We start from the raw sequence: 17087 nt of genomic DNA on the forward strand, positions 1-17087 counted from the left end.
GTTCCTGAATATTCTGTGCCCATTTTATCATACAATCCTTTACCAAATCCTTTTCCGAATCTATTTCAAGCAACACATTATACAATCTCTACGTCACAGTTTTTAACAGGGACTGCCCGGGCTGCTAGCCCTCGACGTACGACCCCAATGGAGCTCAATGTTGCTAAGTGAGATTATTGTTAAGTGGGTTTTGCCCCCACTTTGTGCCATTCTGTGTACAGTTGTTAAGTGAATCACTGCAGTTGTTCAGTTAGTCACACCGCTGTTAAGGGAATCTGGCTTCCCCATTGTCTTTCCTTGTCAGGAGGTCTCAAAAGGGGATCACATGACCCCGGGACACTGCAATGGTCATAAATATGTCTCGTGTCCCACTCCTCCGCTGACGACCGGGTCAGGGAAATCCGAATCAGGCGTGCCTCTGCAGCTCTGCCAAAGTCCTAGCAAAGTCCTCAGGGCAGGCAGGAGACCAGCAAGTGACTTCAGCAAGATATGTTTAGACTTTGCCTGACTCAGAGAATGCCAGAAAGCAGATCCTTTATATAGGCCATGGGGTGTGGCTCCATGACTCAGCACTTATCCAGGCCTGCCCCTCCCTTCCTTCTGTTGCCTCCGCCTATCAAGTCTTCTGACGCGAGGATCACTCCAGTCGGCAGCTGTTGGCAATTGACCTCCCTCAGGCTCACATGCTGTGGAGGAGGGGGAGGGGTCTAGTTGCTCCGTTTGCCTGGGCATGGAGCCAGAGCTGGGGGCTGGAGGTATTTCTTCTTCTTCAGCCTGTCTGGGCATGGAGCCAGGGCTGGGGCCGGGAGGCATACTAGGACATTCCTCAGCGTTCGGAAGCAGATAAGAAGGCCCCGGCTGTGGTGAGATCGGATGAGACACAACAATATGAATCTGTTGTCAAATGTCTGCATTTTGATCATGTGACCAGACATGGTATTCAGCCGGTAGTAGCGACCTGCAGGTGGGCCGCCCACCCTCCCAGGCGCTATTCCGTCCTATTTAGGCATGTTTTCAAGCCGTGCGCATACCTGCAAGCCGCACGAGCAAAGCCCATGCACAGAAGGGTGCGTGCGCTCACATTTGCGAACCCGGTAGGGAAAGTAAGTGAATGCCACCCCTGCATGTGACCACACGGAGGCCGCAACGGTCGTAAGGGTGAAAAACGGTCATAAGTCACTTTTTTCCCCCACCCAGTGCTGCTGCAACTTTGGTCGCTAAACGAACAGTTGTTGAGTCGAGGACTACCTGCATTAACCTATAAAGTTAACGTACCCACCTGAGACGTAGTTGGGGATTATGTCTGACAGCCGGGCTGAAGGGACAAGTTTCTAGGTGATGCAGGCAATAAAAAACATTGTAGTGAAGCCTAGAAGGAGACAGAAAAGGGGAAAAGTGAAAACGAACCTCAGAGTAAAAAGTCTAAACTTTGCCTGAGCAAAGTTGCGGCTGCTTTAACAAGTAGGTGTTTTATTTTTATTTATTTATTGGTATCCTGACTTTATTATTTTTGCACCTAATTCAAGGCGGCGAATTATATATACAATACAGCTACTTCCTCCTCCTTTCCCCACAACTATAACAACCGAGGAGAGGAAGGGGGAGGGAGGCAGAGAGAGACTAGTCAAAGTCACCCACTTGGCTTTCATGCCTGAGGTGGGACTAGAACTCACTGTCTCCTGGTGATTGGCCCAAAGTCACCCTGCTGGCTTTTGGGCTTAAGGCAGGACTAGAACTCCCTGTCTCCTCCTTTCTAGCCTGGTGCCTTAACCAAGCTCCAAGTCACTTAGCTACTTTACATGCCTAAGGCGGGACTAGAACTCACTGTCCCCTGGTGATTGGCCCAAAGTCTCCCAGCTGGCTTTCATGCCTAAAGCAGGACTAGAACTCCCAGTCTCCTGCTTCCTAGCCTGGTGCCTTAACCAAGCTCCAAGTCACTTAGCTACTTTACATGCCTAAGGCTAGACTAGAACTCACTGTCCCCTGGTGATTGGCCCAAAGTCGCTCAGCCACTTTTCATGCCTAAAGCGGGACTAGAACTCCCAGTCTCCTGCTTCCTAGCCTGGTGCCTTAACCGCTAGACCAAACTGGCTCTCATGCTAGATTGTGTACTTTTTTTTCAAAGCATGCACAGCCCCTCCCTACCAAAGATACTCCTAGTTTTACTACTGCCGTAAACTACAGGTATCTGTCTTAGGAGCCTCCTGACCCTTTGCAAACTTACCTGTTACTGATCCAGACTTCATTCTCTCGCATGGCGTAAAGCAGGGTGGCCGTAGAATACAGCATCTCGAGGGCGTCCATCAGCGACATGGTGGAGCTGGGCCTTTGGAGACAGCGCACCAGCTCCTGAATATCGCGAACGCCTCCAGCAAAGAGCACAATGGCCGCCGTCACTGCCCGAACGTAGGCCGGCTGGAAGAACATCGGTTGGATTATTTATTTATTTATTTATTTATTTATTTGATTTTTATACCGCCCTTCTCCCGAAGGACTCAGGGCGGTGTACAGGCAAAAATAAAACAGATAATACAATGTACAGTTTAAAATGCAATTAAAAAAACTTATTTTAAAATTGGCCTGAGAAATAAAAATATACAATAAACTAAAAACCCCATTTAAAATTAATTAATAAGAATTTAAAATTAATAAAATTCAATTTAAGACAGCCCCGTGCGAATGAAAAGATGTGTCTTCAGTTCGCGGCGAAATGTCCGAAGGTCAGGTATTTGGTGTAAACCCGGGGGAAGTTCGTTCCAGAGTGTGGGAGCCCCCACAGAGAAGGACCTTCCCCTGGGGGCCGCCAGCCGACATTGCTTGGCGGACGGCACCCTGAGAAGTCCCTCTCTGTGAGAGCGTACGGGTTGGTGGGAGGGGTGGGGGCAATTACAGGGGTGGGGGCAACCATTTTTTCTCTCTGTCCTGTCTGACACCTACAGGGGAGCAGGATGAAGGCACAAGAACTGCTCCCCTTGCAACTAATCAAGGAATGTGGGGTTCTTGGTGTTCTCTGAACTTGGTGGTTTTCCTGCAGATGTTTCATGACCCAACTAGAGAACATCATCAGTGCTAGAAGGCAGTGGCGTTTGTGGAGAGGAGGAGGAGGAGGAGCAGGTGGTAGTGGAAGAGGAGGAGGAGGAGGTGGAAGACGACAATGACTGTGGGGTGCTTGGTGCTCTCTGAGCTTGGTGGCTTCCTTGCAGACGTTTCATGACCCAACTAGGTAACAGCATCAGTGCTGAAAGGGTTTGGGAGAAGGAGAAGGAAGAGAGACCTGTGGGGGTCCTTGGTGATCTCTGAGCTTGGTGGTTTTCTTGCAGACGTTTCATGACCGAAGTAGGGAACATCATCAGAGTTAAAAGGGGGTTTGTGGAGAGGAGGAAGAAGAGAAAGGAGCAGGAATAAAGAGGGAGGGAGGGAGAAAGGAAGGAAGGATGGAAGGACGGACAAAATGAGAAGGAGGACATTTGATGTACTCTGAGCTTGGTGGTTTTCTTGCAGATGTTTCATGACCCAACTAGGTAACATCATCAGTGCTGGAAGGGAGGGGCAGTTTGTGGAGAGGAGGAGGAAGGAGGAGAGGGTAAGAGTAAGATGGAATGAAAGGGAGAAAGATGAAGGAAGAAGACGACTGTGAGGTCCTCAGTGCTCTCTGAGCTGGGTGGTTTTCTTGCAGGCGTTTCATCACCTGACTAGATAACGTCAACAGTGGTAGAAGGGAGTGGAGTTTGTGGGGAGCAGGAGGAGGAGGAGGTAGTGGTGGTGGAAGAGGAGAAGGAGGACGACTGTGGTGCTCTCGGAGCTTGGTGGTTTTCTTGCAGACATTTCATGACCCAACTAGGTAACATCATCAGTGCTAGAAGGCAGTGGGGTTTGCGTTAAAAGACATTAATTTGGTGAAATTGCACAAAAGCTTTGTAATCAACCAACTGACACACTGTTTGTGTTTGTATTGAAGATGTTTTTATGTATGTTTGTCTAAAAAATAATATATATATATTATATATATATATATATTATTCTTGCTCCCAGAAACACGAAGCTGAAGCCTGAAGATGACGAATGAGACTTCGTCGAAACATCGCCAAGATACTTCCAATTTTACACGGGAAAAAACCCGAACAACCAAAGACCTACATATATATGTATGTATGTATGTATGTATGTATGTGTATATATATATGTGTGTGTGTGTATGTATGTATGTATATGTATATGTATATATAAATAAAAAGAAGGGAGTGGGGTTTGCAGACCAGGAGGAGGAAGACAGATGGAGGAGGAAGAGAGAGGAGGAGGAGGAAGGACTGTGCAGTCTGCAATGCTCTCTGAAGTTGGTTGTTTCCTTACAGACATTTTATTACTGACTAGGTAACATCATCAGTGCTAGAAAGGGGTGGGCTTTGCAAACGCCTTATCAGTATTGAGGGGAATGGTCCTGGCGGTCCCTTGATTAGGCTGTTGTTTACTGTTTTATTGTCTGAATTGTTAGTTCCTGGACGGGGGGGGGGGTGTTGTATACAGTTTGGATGTTAATTCCTGGTGAGGAAGTGCCCCAAGGATTCCAGAGGAATTCTACTTTACCCTATTTGTTGGAGTATAAGACGCACTTTTTCCTCCCCTAAAAGAGGGTGAAAATTTAGGCGCGTCTTATACACCAAATGTAGCCCCCCCCCCTTCTCCCTTTGCACCCTCTCAAATGGAGCTTTTGGAGGCTGCAAATGGGCCGCGGTGTGGCTCAGGCTGTAAGAAGCCTGTTATTAAAACACAGCTGCCTGCAATTACTGCAGGTTCTAGTCCCACTGGGCCCAAGGTTGACTCAGCCTTCCATCCTTTATAAGGTAGGTAAAATGAGGACCCAGATTGTTGGGGGGGGCAATAAGTTGACTTTGTATATAAATATACAAATAGAATGAGACTATTGCCTTACACACTGTAAGCCGCCCTGAGTCTTCCGAGAAGGGTGGGATATAAATGTAAACGAAACAAAAAAATGAGCGTCTCAAATCGAGGGCCTTTCAAGCCGATTTTTTTTTTTTTACTTATTTTACTCCCCACCAAAATAAGGTGAGTCTTATACTCCGGAGCGTCTTATAACTCCGAAAAATACGGTACTGCGAGACTGAAGAAAGATTAAAAATTCCTAATCCGCTCTCCCTGCCTTCCTAAAAGAGTCCAGTTCCATTTATCGTCAAGGAACGGTCTTAAATAGCGCATGTTTGCTTCTCTCTGACTTAATTCTTATCATTTACTCTTAGGAGGAAATTCTATCTGCCTATGTGTTGGGGGGCAAGGGGTGAGGGAAGTGGAGACCGCCTGTTTGCAACTGATAAGCACTTGGGAACGCCCCTTCTTTAAAAGCTGAATTCAGAGAAGGCTGCAAAAGTTCAATCTTTTCTAAGGACTGCATTGTATTAAACTACCGGTAGTAGAAGAGAATGTTAGTAGCTCAGAGTTGAACTGTGGGGGGTCCTGGATGCTCTCTGAGCTTGGCGGTTTTCTTGCAGCCGTTTCATGACCCAACTAAGTAACATTATCAATGATGGAGGAGGAAAAGGAGGAAAAGAACTATGGGGCCCTTGATATTCTCTGGGCTTGGGTGTTTTTCTCGCAGACGTTTCACGACCCAACTAGGGAACATCATCAGTGCTGGAAGGGAGGGGGCGGTTTATGGAGAGGAGGAGGAAGAAGGGGAGGGTAAGAGTAAGAAGGAATGAAAGGGAGGAAGAGGAAGGAAGAGGAGGACTTTGGGGTCCTTGGTGCTCTCTGAGCTTGGTGGTTTTCTTGCAGACGTTTCACGACCCAACTAGAGAACATCATTAGTGCTGAAAGAGAGTGGAGTTTGTGGAAAGAAGGGAGTGGGGTTTGCAGACCAGGAGGAGGAAGACAGATGGAGGAGGAAGAGGAGGAGGAAGGACTGTGCAGTCTGCAATGCTCTCTGAGGTTGGTTGTTTCCTTACATTTTATTACTGACTAGGTAACATCATCAGTGCTAGAAAGGGGTGGGCTTTGCAAACGCCTTATCAGTATTGAGGGGAATGGTCCTGGCGGTCCCTTGATTAGGCTGTTGTTTACTGTTTTATTGTCTGAATTGTTAGTTCCTGGACGGGGGGGGGGGGGTGTTTGTATACAGTTTGGATGTTAATTCCTGGTGAGGAAGTGCCCCAAGGATTCCAGAGGAATTCTACTTTACCCTATTTTTTGGAGTATAAGTCGCACTTTTTCCTCCCCTAAAAGAGGGTGAAAATTTAGGCGCGTCTTATACACCAAATGTAGCCCCCCCCCCTTCTCCCTTTGCACCCTCTCAAATGGAGCTTTTGGAGGCTGCAAATGGGCCGCGGTGTGGCTCAGGCTGTAAGATAGCCTGTTATTAAAACACAGCTGCCTGCAATTACTGCAGGTTCTAGTCCCACCAGGTCCAAGGTTGACTCAGCCTTCCATCCTTTATAAGGTAGGTAAAATGAGGACCCAGATTGTTGGGGGGGGCAATAAGTTGACTTTGTATATAAATATACAAATAGAATGAGACTATTGCCTTACACACTGTAAGCCGCCCTGAGTCTTCCGAGAAGGGTGGGATATAAATGTAAACGAAACAAAAAAATGAGCGTCTCAAATCGAGGGCCTTTCAAGCCGATTTTTTTTTTTTTACTTATTTTACTCCCCACCAAAATAAGGTGAGTCTTATACTCCGGAGCGTCTTATAACTCCGAAAAATACGGTACTGCGAGACTGAAGAAAGATTAAAAATTCCTAATCCGCTCTCCCTGCCTTCCTAAAAGAGTCCAGTTCCATTTATCGTCAAGGAACGGTGTTAAATAGCGCATGTTTGCTTCTCTCTGACTTAATTCTTATCATTTACTCTTAGGAGGAAATTCTATCTGCCTATGTGTTGGGGGGCAAGGGGTGAGGGAAGTGGAGACAGCCTGTTTGCAACTGATAAGCACTTGGGAACGCCCCTTCTTTAAAAGCTGAATTCAGAGAAGGCTGCAAAAGTTCAATCTTTTCTAAGGACTGCATTGTATTAAACTACCGGTAGTAGAAGAGAATGTTAGCAGCTCAGAGTTGAACTGTGGGGGGTCCTGAATGCTCTCTGAGCTTGGCGGTTTTCTTACAGACGTTTCATGACCCAACTAAGTAACATTATCAATGATGGAGGAGGAAAAGGAGGAAAAGAACTATGGGGCCCTTGATATTCTCTGGGCTTGGGTGGTTTTCCTGCAGATGTTTCATGACCCAACTAGGGAACATCATCAGGGGTGGAAGGGAGGGGGCGGTTTATGGAGAGGAGGAGGAAGAAGGGGAGGGTAAGAGTAAGAAGGAATGAAAGGGAGGAAGAGGAAGGAAGAGGAGGACTTTGGGGTCCTTGGTGCTCTCTGAGCTTGGTGGTTTTCTTGCAGACGTTTCACGACCCAACTAGAGAACATCATTAGTGCTGAAAGAGAGTGGAGTTTGTGGAAAAGAAGGGGGGAGGAGGAGGAGGAGGAGGAGGAGGAGGAGGAGGAGGAGGAGGAGGAGGAGGAGGAAAAGAACTATGGAGTCCTTGATGCTCTCTGATCTTGGCTCTTTTCCTGCAGACAATTCATGACCCAACCAGGCACTGATGATGTTATCTAGTGGGGAAATGGGTTCACTCCTTAATTGTACCACACATGGACAGACTTCGCCATAGTTTCAACTGGAAAACAGTGACCATCCTAGACAAACTGAGTCCAAAAAACAGTAGAGAGTTCCTGGAAGCCTGGCATTCAGATAAATCACTAAACAAATGGTTGTAAGTCAAAGGACCGTGTTATGTCCTCCTTGCCTCCGTCCGAACGATGGCTTAATTAGCCGGCTCTTATCAGCTCTGGCAGCAAAAGAGCCAGCGTATGCCAAGAGCCCTCGTTGGCTGCCAAGACGCTGGTGACTCACAACCTTCAGCTCTAGTCAATCCGTGGATTTGCCTGATACAAAGAGACACACTAGCTCTGGCTGCCTTTTATATCCTGTGGGGTGTGGCTCCATGACTCAGCACTTCCTAGGCCTGCCCCTCCCGTTTCTGTTGTTCCCTTTTCTCCTGCCTATGAAACCTGGGATTCAGCCAAGCCTGATTGCTGTCAGCTGGGTCTGCAGGCGTGGCCTGGGGGGGGAAAGAGTCAGGAGAAGGAGGCCTCGTTATCTCTTTCGCTTGGCCTGCTTCTGGCTGCTGGAGCTGATCCAGGGAGGCCGGTGCTTCCGAGGTAAGTCCTGATGGCCCTTCCCCCTCACTGTCCAAATCACTTTCTGGCAGCAGGCCCGGCTCCAAAGCACTTTCGGGCATGGGGCCAGGTTCGGGGCGGGAGCCACAACAGACCGTCTCTCTCGGAATCCATTGCCTTTTGAGTGACATCCCCAAATTCTGAGCAAGAAAACCCATCTCCAAGGGAAAACACAACGGAAACACCCCAAAACCTCAATTCCAGGGAGCGTTTAAGCCTGCCAAGACATACTTTCTCTTTGCGCCCGTCCAAATCCGGAAGATTCTTGGCGACGCAAACTTCCGCCTTGAGAAAGAGCGAGTGGCGTTTCAGACACGCGAGGGCAGCGGTGGGATCTCGGCAGCGGCAGCTCCGAACATCAGCCGCGCACCTGGATGGGGAAGAGAAACATGGATAGGTGAGATCTCAAAGGTGCTTTTTCCAGGAGGCAACTGAACTTTCTGGTTGTTGTTTTTTTGAAGACGTTTCACTTCTCATCCAAGAAGCTTCAATAAACGAAGCAACAATAAACAACAATAAATGCAGCAACGTTGTTGCCCGCATATCGGAAAAGCTTTGGAGGATCTTCAGCCAACACAACATATATGCACACTTCAAACCCAAGAATATGCTAAGGCAGAAGCTTGTCCACCCCAAAAGTAAAACACCCAGACAGAAACTGAGCAACGTGGTATATAAAGTACAATGCAGGGAGCCATGTACAGATCTGTACACTGGGAAAACAAAACAGCCACTTCACAAACTCGTGGCACAACGCCAGAGAACAAACCACTCGTACCAAGATTCAGCACCCATTTGCATTTAAAAGACAAAGGCCACACTTTTGAAGACAACAAAGTCCACGTTCTGGACAGAGGGGACCGCTGGTTTGAAAGAGGGGCCCATGAGGCCATCTAGGTCAAAACTGAGCCTTGCCTCAACAGAGGGGCAGGGATACGACACCATCTATCTCCAGTCTACAACAGAGTCCTTTCAGCAGTTCCAAGAAATCTCCACTCCAATTTGCACCACTCAGGTGACCCTAAGGACATAGACAAACTTCCAAGTGGTCTCAACATCTCTCTAAAACAGTGGTTCTCAACCTTTATAGTGCTGCGACCTCTTTAATACAATTCCCCACGATGTGGCGACCCCAACCATAAAATTATTTTCGTTTTGAATTTATCGCGCCTGAAGCCGTATTGGCTAGCGATCTGAACTGCTTGCGATTGCCTTGAGGACGGAGGCATTAAAGCGGAGACTCCTCCCCTATTAAGTTTATGGCGCCTGAAGCCAGATTAGGCTAGCGATTGGGAGTGATTGCAGCTGGCTTGAGAGGGAGACATCAGAGCAAAGATTTCTCTCTTTTTTTAATTGATGACGCCTGAAACCGAATTCAGCTAGCGATTTGAAGAGCCTGCAGCTGGCTTGTGGAGTCAACCATTGGAGCACGATTCTTCGACTCGCAAGTATACTTCCCATATTTCCGATGGTCTTAGGCGACTCCTGGCAAATCGTCATTCGACCCCCAACTGGGTCCCGACCCACAGGTTGAGAACCGCTGCTCTAAAAGGATGCAAATGACTAGCCCTCTTCAAGGAGTATCAATCCTACCCTTCCCCACCATCCAGCCAGAGTTGAAGAAGCTTCTCGGATGAGGAGCGAAACGTCTTGAAAGAAAAACAAGACCTGCCTTGTGGACTAATCGTGGCCTGCTTGTGGCTGGATTTATTTAGGACAGTTCTGAGGCTGGGTGAAAGGAATTGCCAGGGAATAATAATAAACTCTCTAAAACACACTTCTCTGTGTGTGTGTGTGCACATGGGGTCACCTTATCGCCTTCTGCAACCATCCCAGCTGGCTATCGACAAGCAAACTCAAGGGGGGGAATCTGGATTCGCTTAAAGACCCAAATGGTTCACTTAAAGACGGCAATGATTTACTTAAGAACCGTGGCAAAAAAAAAAAGATCATAAAGTCAAGTACACTTAACAATTGCCTCGCTTAGCAAAGAAAATACGTACTGCTCCCCATTGAGGTCATAATGCAAGGACGACCCGTATACCAGGATACCCCGTTAACGAAAGCAAAGGAGATGGTTTGCAGTTGAGATACCGAAGGACACTCACCGGATAAATCTCAGCATGCATTGGGGGTTCTCCTTGGTTAGGCCGTACTGTTGCAGAACGGGTCTAAGGGTCAGTAAGGCGTGGTCCACTCCCTTCAAATACTGATAGTAAACCTTCTTCCAAGGAATGAACTGAAAAACCAAAGCAAAACATCGGATATTATTATTTGGGATTTCTTATTTTTATTTTTTAATCCAGCCTTTATTATTTTCATACGCTTTGAATCGAGTCCTTCGCTGTGGACTGCATGCATTTTCCGCTTTAGGGAACCAAGCTATCAAAAGCACACACCCCCGGTGCAGGATCCACAAAATTAAGAATTGAAAGTTTGTGGGTCTCATAAAAAGCAAGGCCAAAACTTTAATCGCCAAACAAACAAACAAACAAAAAAGCAGGAAAAATTACCCTTGATTTGACTTGGATCACAGGAAGCGTGCTACAATTCTGAACATGGCCCAGCTCCCCAGAATTCAACGGTGGCACCATTGCTGGGTTCATCATTAACCAAAGCATGGTTAGCAGATACCGCTGTCTTTTTAAACCTGGCAACTTTAAGACCCATGGACTTCACCTTCCAGAATTCCCCAGCTACCATGTTTCACGACCAAACTAGTTAATACCTTCAACTCATTAGTGCTAGAACGAATTGGGATTTTACAGGAGGGAGGAGGAGGAGGAGGAGGAGGAGAAGGAGGAGTTATGCTTATTCAATTCCCAGAATTCTGGGAGTTGAAATTCATCCACATTAAAGTGGCCAAGTTTGAAAAACACTGCAGTATAACTCTGATGATGTTCCCTAGTTGGGTCATGAAACATCTGCAAGAAATGCTCAGAGCGCACCAAGGACCCCACAGTCCATCTTCTCCTCCTTCTCCTCCTCTCCACAAACCCCACTCCCTTCTAACACTGATGATGTTCCCTAGTTGGGTCATGAAACGTCTGCAAGAAAACCACCAAGCTCAGAGAGCATCAAGCACCCCAGTCTTCTTCTCCTCCTTCTCCTCCTCTTCCTCCTCCTCTAATCGTAATCGGAGGCGCGTGTGTGCTGACATCCGTGATGGTGGGCAGAGCCTCCCACCGCCGCCACAACCGGTTTGCCCGAACCGAGGCGAACCGGTAGAAACCCACCACTGCGCTTCTCTTAAAGTTGGCATTCCAACTCTTTGAGAAAGTCAAGGATGAACATAACCCTGCCACCTGCCAGGGATGACTCCAAAGTATTTCTGATGGTTTGTGGCTTACTTATGTCAAACACCAGATGCCAAAATTTAGAGTTCAAATGATTCGTCACTTTTATGTACACTGAGAGCTTATGCACCGAAGACAAATTCCTGGCGTGTCCAGTCACACTTCGCCAATAAAGAATCCTAATCCTAATCTAATATCCTTGTAATCTAAAAGATAATTGCCGAATGGAAAAGGGTTCCAAGCAGAAGAATGTCCCTGAACCATGATAGTTACTGTATTTTTTGGAGTATAAGATGCACCTTTTTCCCCCCATAAAAAGGGTGAAAATCTGGGCGCGTATCATACTCGGAATGTAGCCCCGCCCAGCTTCTCAAACGTAGGTTTCAGAGGCTGAAAAAAGCATCAGAAACAGAGCTTCAGAAAAAAAGCCCCACACGGAGCTTCAGAAAAAAAGCCCCACACGGAGCTTCAGAAAAAAAGCCCCACACGGAGCTTCAGAGAAAAAGCCCCAAACGGAGCTTCAGAAAAAAAGCCCCAAACGAAGCTTCAGAAAAAAAGCCCCAAACGGAGCTTAGAAAAAAAAGCCCCAAACGGAGCTTCAGAAAAAAAGCTCCAAACAGAGCTTCAGAAAAAAAGCCCCAAACGGAGCTTCAGAAAAAAAGCCCCAAACGGAGCTTAGAAAAAAAGCCCCAAACGGAACTTAGAAAAAAAAGGCCCAAACGGAGCTTAGAAAAAAAAGGCCCAAACGGAGCTTCAGAAAAAAAGCCCCAAACGGAGCTTAGAAAAATAGCCCCAAATGGAGCTTCAGAAAAAAAGCCCAAAACGGAGCTTCAGAAAAAAAGCCCCAAACGGAGCTTAGAAAAATAGCCCCAAACGGAGCTTCAGAAAAAAAGCCCCAAACGGAGCTTCAGAAAAAAAGCCCCAAACGGAGCTTAGAAAAAAAGCCCCAAACGGAGCTTCAGAAAAAAAAGCCCCAAACGGAGCTTCAGAAAAAAAAGCCCCAAACGGAGCTTCAGAAAAAAAGCCCCAAACGGAGCTTAGAAAAAAAAGCCCCAAACGGAGCTTAGAAAAAAAGCCCCAAACGGAGCTTCAGAAAAAAAGCCCCAAACGGAGCGTCAGAAAAAAGCCCCAAACGGAGCTTCAGAAAAAAAGCCCCAAACGGAGCTTCAGAAAAAAAGCCCCAAATGGAGCTTCAGAAAAAAAGCCCCAAACGGAGCTTCAGAAAAAAAAGCCCCAAACGGAGCTTCAGAGGCTTTTTTTCTGAAGCTCTGTTTTGGAGGCTTTCAGAGGCAGAAAAAAGTTTTTTCGGAAACTTTTCAGAAGCAGGGGGAAAAAAAGCAAAAAAAAAAAAAAAAGCAAGGCACAGAGGAACCTGTTGCTAAAATTCACCTCTGGGAACAGCTGATTGGGGGTATTCCGGGAGGCCGATCCACCTGCCAATCAGCTTTTTTCTTATTTTCCTCCCCAAAAGCTAAGGTGGGTCTTATACTCCGAAAAATACGGTGAATCACAAAAGAAACCAGGCAAGGGAGACAAAGTTCTGCCCCAGGTCCTGTCCACCATTCCTGAGATAACAGCATCCCTTTACCTTCACGTCAGAGATGATACGCTTCCAACGTCGACACACCAGGCAGAGGTTCTGGAGCAGATCAACCACGGGTACCAGGGCAAAGATCTGCTGAAGGATTTCATCTGGCAGTTTCTCCATGGTTCCCTGAGGTACATCCTCCCCAGATGTGGTTCCTAAAAGCCCAAAGTGGACATCGGGAAGTGGATCCAGCTCAAAATCTTGAACTTCCTGCTTGACCGTTCCATCGCCTGAGCTCTCTTCAGGAAGCCTCACCAACCACGGTTTGTGTCCTTGGACCTCTCGGCCAGCGCTTCCATCGTCGGAGTCGCTAGGTCCCAGGGAGAAACGTGACCGTTTCTTGGGGGCCGCCGACGTGTCCCTTCCATCGTCAAGAAGACTGCAAGAGCCGTCCGAGTCGGACGCCGAGTCACGAGCGAAGTTCTCCAGAGGTTCCTCAACTTTGGGTTGCTGGCTTTCCGCCATCTTACTGGAGCACGGCGAGATGTGGGATCTACCCCTGAAGTAATCTGTGATGGTCCTTTGGTGGCCTGCAAACCCAACAGAGGCAGAAAAGGGAAGACAAATTATAGCACCTTCAAAGGACAAGCTGCGCCCGGTGGACAACGGCAGGGATCTGTAGAGGTAGTCCTCGACTTACAACAGTTCCATTTAGTGACCGTTCGAAGTTACAACGGCGCTGAAAAAAGCGACTTTGGACAGATGTGGCATCCCCACAGTCACGTAATCAACTGACCCCCTGACTCATATTTATGGCAAGTGACTCGTATTTATGACGGTCGCAATGTCCCGGGGTCACGTGATCCCCTTTGGTGGCCTTCTGACAAGTCTATGAGGAAGCCAGATTTGCTTCACAACTGTGGTTCCTAACTTAGCCACTGTGGTGATTCGCTTTAACAACAGGGACAAGGAAAGGTCGTAACTTGGGGGCAAAATTCACTTAATACCTGTCTCGCTTAGCAACAGAAATTTGGGGCTCAATTGTGGTTGTTTATTTATTTATTTATTTATTTATTTATTTGATTTCTATACCGCCCTTCTCCCGAAGGACTCAGGGCGGTGTACAGGCAAAAATAAAACAAACAGTACAATATATAATTTAAAATGAAATTAAAAAACTTATTTTAAAATTGGCCTGAAAATTAAAATATACAGTGAGCTAAAGTTGAAAGCTGCCTGTACTTTGTGCCTTCACATCTCCTATCAATTGTGTTGTAAATGTTGTACCTTGATGAACATATCTTTTCTTTTATGTACACTGAGAGCATATGCACCAAGACAAATTCCTTGTATGTCCAATCACACTTGGCCAATAAAATTCTATTCTATTCTATTCTATTTAAGCCTGGTGCCAGCGCAGCAGGGTTGCTTACAAACGCCGCAACCTTGAAACAAGCAAGAGAGGAGATGTGTGTGGTTTTCTTGCACGAAATGTTTTATGACCCGTCCATGGAACGTCTTCAGTGCTAAATGAGAGTGGGGTTTGTGGAAAGGAGGAGGAGGGGGAGAGGGGGAGGAAGGGAAGGGAAGAAAATGAAAAGGAAAGGAGGGACTTTGAGGGAGGAGGAGGAGGAGGAGGAGGAGGAGGGAAGGAAGGAAGGAAGGAAGGAAGGAAGGAAGGAAGGAAGGAAGGAAGGAAGGAAGGAAGGAAGGAAAAGTGGAGAAAAATGAAGAGGTAATGGGTAAGGCAAGGAGGTCCCATCACCATAGGGGTGGGACAAGAGATGGCTCAGCCAACCCTGCTTCTAATTTCTCCCTTGTCATTTAGGGTCAATCAAAGAAGTTTGCAAATGCCAATTTCTCTGGACACATCAGACAAGCAAGGTATATGAGGGAAAGGAACTGTTTAAAACTGCCGATAAAGATGGAGAAGGAGGAGGAGGAGGATAAAGAGAGGAAGGTAGGGACAGAAGGAAGGAAGGAAGGAAGGAAGGAAGGAAGGAAGGAAGGAAGGAAGGAAGGAAGGAAGGAAGGAAGGAAGGAGGAGGAACGGCTGTCGGGTCCTTGATGCTTTCTGAGCTTGGTTGTTTTCTTGCAGACATTTCAAGACCCAACTAGGATATGTAATCAGTGCTGAAAGGGAGTGGGGTTTGTGGAGAAGAGGAGGAGGAGGGAGGAGGGACGGAGGGAGGGACGGAGAAAGGAAGGAAGGAAGGGGTCCTTGGTGTTCTCTGATCTTAGTGATCTTCATGCACATTTCATGATCCAACTAGGTAACATCATCAGTGGCAGAAGGAGGTGGGGTTTGCTGTCTGTATGCACGTGGCTATATAAACAGAGAGCCAAGCCCTAACAACAGGGGACAAAACGCAGCCCCTAACTGCTGCAACACACCCTCCATCTTGCATTGCAGTGACATAACATCGCTTTTGTGGGTTCTAACCAAAGCATCAGAAACCATTCACTCATCGTTTCAGGAAAGCACCTTCTTGCAACGCAATGCAAACATCACTACTCATCACACCTTTAGAACACTTCCTCCTCCTCCGAGGAGTTGGGCCAAGGCGCCTACAGGAATCTTGGCTGCCTGGTCTCTGGCTGAGGGGCTGTGTCAGGGCGGCTGTGCCTTCTGGGCTCTGCCGAAGAACTTCACAATCGCTCGCTGTCAGGCGGAGTTGCTTGAAAGACTTCACTGACCCAACAGGAAAAAACAGAGAAAAACGGCATTGGATGACAGAAGACCTCCTCATGAAAGACAAAAAACAGGGACCCGTTGCAAACCCAGACCCCAACCCTCTGCAAACCGCAATTGATGGTTTAAGTGTGGCCACTGCCAATCGCATTTTAAGCAATCCACCAGGGTTCATCTGACCCTCAGTCAGCATGAAGAATTCAGAGTAGCATAATAGCACAGCATAGTTCAGTAATGTAGTTCAGTACAGAGTCGCGAGATAGGCAGCAAATAAATTTAACAAATGAAAAAAATGGTTTGGCTTCCAAGCAAATTGGTTGTTAAAATATGTGAGATTTGGTGCATTCCCTCATGATTTCATTTACTGTATATTTAGTTACCATAGTTAGGCGATGGATGGATGGATGGATGATAGAAGATGAAGATAGATAGATGGATAGATGGATAGATAGATAGATGGATGGATGGATGGATGGATGGATAGATAGATATGGATAGAATAGAATAGAATTTTATTGGCCAAGTGTGATTGGACACACAAGGAATTTGTCTTGGTGCATATGCTCTCAGTGTACATAAAAGAAAAGATACGTTCATCAAGGTACAACATTTACAACACAATTGATGGTCAATATATCAATATAAATCATAAGGATTGCCAGCAACAAGTTATAGTCATACAGTCATAAGTGGAAAGAGATTGGTGATGGGAACTATGAAACGATTAATAGTAGTGCAGATTCAGTAAATAGTCTGACAGTGTTGAGGGAATTATTTGTTTAGCAGAGTGATGGTCTTCGGGGAAAAACTGTCCTTGTGTCTAGTTGTTCTGGTGTGCAGTGCTCTATAGGGGTAGGAGTTGAAACAGTTTATGTCCAGGATGCGAGGGATCTGCAAATATTTTCACGGCCCTCTTCTTGATTCGTGCAATATACAGGTCCTCAATGGAAGGCAGGTTGGTAGCAATTATTTTTTCTGCAGTTCTAATTATCCTCTGAAGTCTGTGTTTTTCTTGTTGGGTTGCAGAACCGAACCAGACAGTTATAGAGGTGCAAATGACAGACTCAATAATTCCTCTGTAGAACTGGATCAGCAGCTCCTTGGGCAGTTTGAGCTTACTGAGTTGGCGCAGAAAGAACATTCTTTGTTGTCCTTTTTTAATGATGTTTTTGATGTTTGATGATAGATAGATGATAGATAGAGATAGATAGATAGATAGATAGATAGATAGATAGATAGATAGATAGATATGGATGATAGCTAGATAGATAAGATAGATATGGATGATAGATGATAGATAGATGATAGATAGATAGATAGATAGATAGATA

General features: G+C 46.5%; 1 protein-coding gene across 1 annotated transcript in view; it reads right to left on the reverse strand.

Annotated features, from left to right (window-relative positions):
• Positions 1-16181, reverse strand: part of FBH1 (F-box DNA helicase 1) — a 37537-nt gene extending 21356 nt beyond the window's left edge. Inside the window, exons 1-6 of the mRNA XM_058190174.1 lie at positions 15589-16181; positions 13125-13654; positions 10349-10479; positions 8472-8610; positions 2225-2415; positions 1280-1369 (exon numbers count right to left, since the gene is read on the reverse strand). Of these exons, the coding sequence (XP_058046157.1) occupies positions 1280-1369; positions 2225-2415; positions 8472-8610; positions 10349-10479; positions 13125-13654; positions 15589-15949 (1442 nt within the window). The 5' untranslated portion in view covers positions 15950-16181. The remainder of the gene's footprint in view (positions 1-1279; positions 1370-2224; positions 2416-8471; positions 8611-10348; positions 10480-13124; positions 13655-15588) is intronic.
• Positions 16182-17087: the final 906 nt, after the last annotated feature.

Source organism: Ahaetulla prasina, chromosome 7 (genome assembly GCF_028640845.1).
Source record: "Ahaetulla prasina isolate Xishuangbanna chromosome 7, ASM2864084v1, whole genome shotgun sequence".
NCBI classification, from domain to species: Eukaryota; Metazoa; Chordata; class Lepidosauria; order Squamata; family Colubridae; genus Ahaetulla; species Ahaetulla prasina.